Genomic DNA, 6000 nt, shown 5'->3' on the forward strand with positions numbered 1-6000 from the left:
TGTTCAGCCACAGGAGGATAAGGTTTTGTGCTTCCCTTCATAAGATTCTTCAGGAAGTGCAGAATCATACCACAGAGATGAGTAAGGCCATGAAGATGATCACAGATTGTCCCATCATTGGCAATCTGTGAGGCCAATAACGTAAGTGTCAGTGCAGACACACCTTAACTGTGGATACATGTCACAGGTGAAGTGGTCAATGATATGAGAGCCATAGAAGGGAAAGTTGTGAACAAAGAGAATATGAACTACAGCAAGTAAAACACCACCAGCCTGGGCCAATAGCAGCATAAGAACACGCACTTTCTCATTTATGATTATCAAATAATACAAGGCTTTGCAGATGGCCACACAGTGTTCACAGATCATGACCACCAGAGTAAAATCTCCATATGTCTAAATAAGTGTTCAGTAAATAGCTGGGTCATGCAACTTGAAATGGTTTTCTTCTCATAGAGTGAGTTTATGATCAAATTTGAGGTGACTATAGAAGAATAAACAGCTTCCATAAGTGATAAGTAGCCAAGAAAGAAATACATAGGGGCATCCAAGGTTGGGGTGAACACCACAGTCAGGACAATTAGTAGGTTGTCCACCATGCTCACAATGTAGATGAGCAAGAACAGCACAAACAGTATTTTGTGACCCTGGACACTCTGAGTGAGTCCCAAGAGGACAAACTCTTATATTGTTACTTTGTTCCATAGGTTCTTCTGTATGTCTCATTTCTGAGCTCAGGACAAAATTACCTGTAAATATAATTATTAATGGTGAGCTCCTGAAATCTTATGATAATTTATTTATTCAACAAATAAGCAGTATGACTTATTATGTTTTGGTACTTTCAGATATTATAATCAAGGCTTTTAAAACATTATCCCTCAAATCAATAATCTGTTATACTGATAGAGATGCAAGTGATTAGAGATATATGTGGAAAAGGACACATTATTAAAGAGATGAGATGTCACAACTAGTTCTCCATCTGGAAGTTAAATAAATTGTACATACAGCTAATATATTTTACAAAAATAAAAATTGGTTAAAGTTTTTTTTTAAAGTAGGGCAAAATTTACTCCCTATTTACTGTTCATTTCATAAAGGAGGTGACGCTCATTATAGAATTGAAAGAATCTTTTTACCCAATCACTGAAATCCAAATAGATACATTGACAATTTCACTATTTTAAGAATTTAGGAAGTGATACCACAACACTAGTAGACAAAATAGTTTGAAGAAAGACTTTCATGTTATATGACATACACAAAGTTAATATTTAATATAAAGATCTTTAACAAATGATAAAAATAAAGAATATAAAATAAATAAAAATATGAACAGACAAATAAGGAAAAGCTTCAAATGGCCAACAAGCATAATTTAAAATGTTAAAGCTCACCCATGAACAGATAAGTAGCAATTGAAGCCATAGCTTGCTTACCATGGTATTGACTTGGGTTTTTGAAAGTCACTCAATCAAGGTCTACAGATTCCACCTCATCTTTAAACTTTTAACAGATTAACAGACAACATTTAGAGAACATATTAGTTAAACCTATCATCAGTTTTACAAACATCTGCCTATGAAAATAGCCCAAATAATTATATTTGAAATAAATGTCTAAGAGTGTATTTCAGAAGGTAAATGTATTCCATATCTTTAGAATAAAAATATATCCAAAAAGAGCATTACAGAATAGAATATTTTTAATAATCATTTAAAATATTTTACATATTTAATAATATTTAAATATTTGATAATCACAAAAGCTTTAACATGGCTGATTATGAAAATCACAGAGATTCTTAAAAGGCTTCATTCTCATACCACCAATTTACTCTGGCAAAGTGGAAAGGCTAGTTCAGAATTTTATGTCTAAATACACTTTCTGGGATACCTTTATAAGGAGAAAGCCGTTCAGTCCACGCTCTGGATTCTGATCCTTCTCCCTTGTTTTTCAGGCCCTGAGGCCATCTCTGGGAACACAGAGAGCCAGGTACACACAGCGTCACTGGGCCTTGAACTGGTTCCATGTGACCAACTCTTTCCTGCTTGCAGGAAATCTAATGCATCTCAATTATTCAGAGAAAATACTACTTTTCAAATTGTTGGCATTTTCAAAATGAATATGAATGCCCTATTGTCTAAAGAATCCTTAATCTTGACGGTGAACAGAAACTCAAAATATTCATTGTGGGCCAAATTCGTCCTGATAACAAACAAATGTTAATCAATGCTCATTGGAGATTGGAGATTAAACTACAAATTGTGTAAAAATTGTTTAAAATAAAATATTTGCTGTTTTTGTTTATATCATCAAAGTGAAATAGTGAAATAGCCTATTTTTATTTTGAGCCTCAATCAGTTACACTGTCCTGTCTTCATACAACATAGTTGAACTTTGGGTTTCCTGAAGGATGGAGAATAATTTCATATATGTACATTATTATGTTTTGAGTCCAACGTTTTAATTTGTAGAAACTTCTCATGTGAGCACTGCTACAGACAAATCCTGTCTGAGGTAGGGGCAAAGGATCCTAAACGCTTTGTCTGCATTTAACTATGAGACCTACTATTGAGTCATTCAATTAGTGCATCTCCAATTTTTTTAAAAAAATGGTGATTCTTGTCTAATTAAAATCATTGGGACCTTAATCATAATTTTGAGGGTAGACTCTTTATCTCCAGTGATGACACCAGGATAATTACCATGTATAACTAGACTAACAGAACTCTATCTCTGGGGGGAAAATCATTTAAGATTTAAAAAAAAGAAAAAGACAAAACAAAACTTGAAATTGTATCACCTAAAAGAAAATGTACAGTCTGGGGAGAACTGAAATAACTTCAAAATATGAATATATTTACTTTTAAGCTTTGTCTTTGAAGATGATATCTGAACAAATTTTCAAATATTATAAATGTTAATTTCAGAACCAGTTACTTATGGTCTATTTCAAATACTGATAAAGGTTGTCACATGATTTCAGACATGCAAGTTGATAGAATCTGTGATGGTATCAAAGTGGGGAAAGAGAAAATATTTGTGGGACTATTCCATTCACCTCAAAGTGCTCAACATTCACCAAAGTAGAAAATATACTGGACCATGACAGAAGTTGCAATACATTTTTAAGGACTTAAATCATACAGCATACATATATTATAATAATTTAGTTCAGTAGTTCAACTAGAAATCAATAACAAAATATAACTTTTTTCAATTTTTAAAACTTAAACATCAATAGCCTAAAATTACAGTGAATATTTTCAAAATATATTGTCAACAGAAAGATAATGATAATATGTAGATAAAAGCTATATGAAGGTATCTGGGAAAGATATAAATATATACATGATATAACTATATATATATAAATTAACTGGATGTAGATAAAGGAGTGCTTAGAGAAAAATTTATAGATTTAAATGAAATATTAGAAAACAATGCATATTTTTAAGGGAAGAACAAAGCTTCTACCTCAAGATGCTAAAAAATAAAAATTAGGGGGGCGGTCCTAAGATGGCAGAGAAATAGGATGGGGAAAGCACTTTCTCCCCCACAAATTCATCAAAAGAACATTTGAATGCTGAGAAAACTCCACTAAACAACTTCTGAATGCTGGCAGAGGACATCAGGCACCCAGAAAGGCAGCCTATTTTCTTCAAAAGGACGTAGGACAAAATATAAAAGATAAAAAGAGAGACAAAAGAGGTAGGGACAGAGATCCGTTCCAGGAAGGGCATCTTAAAAAAAAGAAGTTTCTAAATGCGGGGAGCTGGCCTGCTCAAGGCCCAAAAAGGCCCTGGGAAAGCCTTGAAAGAGGCCATTCCCTGTCCCGCCACCCCATGATAAAGTAGTAAAACATTTGCTGGGTCTCCTTTGTTCTTCCTTGAGAAAAACATAGTAGTGAACTTCACTTAGTAGTTTTATCTTGGAATGCCAAAAACAAGATGTAAGCTTCTGCAATCACTTAAGACAAAGAATTGTATTGATGTGACAAACATCAGATGGCATTTATTATGAACTATGTTTTCTGCTTGTACTAGTATAAAGGTAGCTGTTTTACTCAATAAAATCGCTGACTTGTTTAAAGAGCATTCAGCCCTCTTGACCCCATTCTTTACTATCGGCTTTTTTCTCAGGCTTCCATGCTGTTGCGATCGGGACTAGTTCTCTTTGCCAGCTGGTCCTGGCAGGTGGCGCCCTGAGCAGGGACCCGATCGGACTACACGGTCGCAGCCGCCTGGAAACGTGAGTACAGAGGGGATCCCGAAAAAAAAGAAACGTGAGTACGGATTTTTTCAGGGCAGATAGGGTTTTTTAGTCGAGAGTATAAACTATGGGTCAAGGTAGTAGTAGAGAGCTTTTTGTAACTATGCTTAAGACTATGTTAAAGGTGAGAGGAGTTACTGTTGCTAAACATAAATTAGAAAAGTTTTTGTTGTTTGTAGAAGAAGTTTGTCCTTGGTTTCCTGAGGATGGGACTGTGAATATAGAAACTTGGAAGAAGGTAGGGGAGCAAATTCAGCAGTATTATTCTTTACATGGGGCTGAGAAGGTACCGTTAGATGCCTATTCATTATGGACACTTAGAGACTGTTTGGACCCTGAACATGAAAGCAAAAAATTGGAGACTGCGTTAAAGAATATAATTGGCAAACCTCCCACCTTGCCTACTGCTCCTCCTTCGGAGCATGGTTCTGATATGGCAGAAAAAACCCCTGTACAGAGTTCCTCTGACTCTGATTCTGAATTAGACCCTGCTGAGCAAGCAGAAGATCCATGGGAGTTATTTGCTGCTGAAAAAACCGCTGTTAAAACACAGGCGGAATTATCCCCTTTTTCAGAGGTTAAAGAATTGCTTACAGCTATGACTAAATGCCTTGATACTCTTAACCTAAAGCTTTTTTCCCAGCCCTTATGTCTCTCTAATCAGTTACCATCGCAGCCTCCGTCCATTATTGCAGGATTAGACCCACAGATTGCTGATATGCAAAAGGGGTCTGAGGCTCCCGCACAGGCATTATCTGTAAAAAACACCTCCGAACTGTCCCCCTTCCAACTTGCAATTCACCAGGCGAGGCAACAGGGAGAAACTTTAGAAGGATTTCCCATCCTGTTCCCCGTCCTTGAAGACACTCAACAACGAAGATATTATGAACCCCTGCCATTTAAACAAATTAAAGAATTAAAACAAGCCTGTGCCCAGTATGGACCAACTGCTCCTTTTAGTATGTCCATCATTGAGAATTTAAATAGTCAATATTTACCTCCTAATGATTGGAAGCAGGTCTCTAGGGCCTGCCTCTCAGGGAGAGATTATTTGTTACAGAAATCAGAATTTGGAGAACAATGTGGAAATTTTGCAGACAGAAATAGATGGAATGGACTGCAAGTGAGTTTTGAAATGCTTATGGGGGAGGGAGCATATAGGGCTACTAATCAGCAATTGAATTATCCCCCTGAAGCTTATCCCCAAATAAATGAGGCAGCTTTGATAGCTTGGAAGCATCTTCCTACATCTAATAAAAAATCTGAAGATTTATCAAAAATAAGACAGGGCCCTGACGAGCCTTATCAGGATTTTGTGGCTCGTCTCATTGACTCAGTATCACGAGTCATAGGAGACAAAGAAGCTGGTACAGTTTTAACCCATCAGCTTGCTTATGAAAATGCTAACTCTGCTTGCCAGGCTGCTTTGAGACCCTACAGAAAAAAGGGGCAATAGCTGATTATATCCGGATTTGTGCAGATATTGGGCCATCATATATGCAAGGTTTAACTATCGCAGCTGCTCTTCAGGGAAAACCTGTTAAAGAAATATTGTATCAACAAGCTAACAAAGGAAAGGTTAAGAATAGAGTTAACGGGCTGCCTGGCAGTTGTTTCTCCTGCGGACAGATAGGACACCGAGCTATACAATGCCCCCAAAAGAAAGGAGAAATGACCAATAAACAAACTGAAGGCCCTAATTTATGTCCCAGATGTAAAAAG

At 36.4% G+C, this 6000-nt stretch overlaps 1 protein-coding gene across 1 annotated transcript; it reads left to right on the plus strand.

Moving 5' to 3' along the window:
• The first annotated feature begins 4345 nt into the window (after positions 1-4345).
• LOC139031510 (endogenous retrovirus group K member 7 Gag polyprotein-like) lies at positions 4346-5734 on the plus strand. Its single transcript, XM_070456921.1, has one exon. It carries the CDS (start codon positions 4346-4348, stop codon positions 5732-5734), a length of 1389 nt encoding a protein of 462 aa, XP_070313022.1.
• The last annotated feature ends 266 nt before the right edge of the window (positions 5735-6000 follow it).

Source organism: Odocoileus virginianus, chromosome 2, assembly GCF_023699985.2.
Source record: "Odocoileus virginianus isolate 20LAN1187 ecotype Illinois chromosome 2, Ovbor_1.2, whole genome shotgun sequence".
Taxonomy (NCBI): Eukaryota; Metazoa; Chordata; class Mammalia; order Artiodactyla; family Cervidae; genus Odocoileus; species Odocoileus virginianus.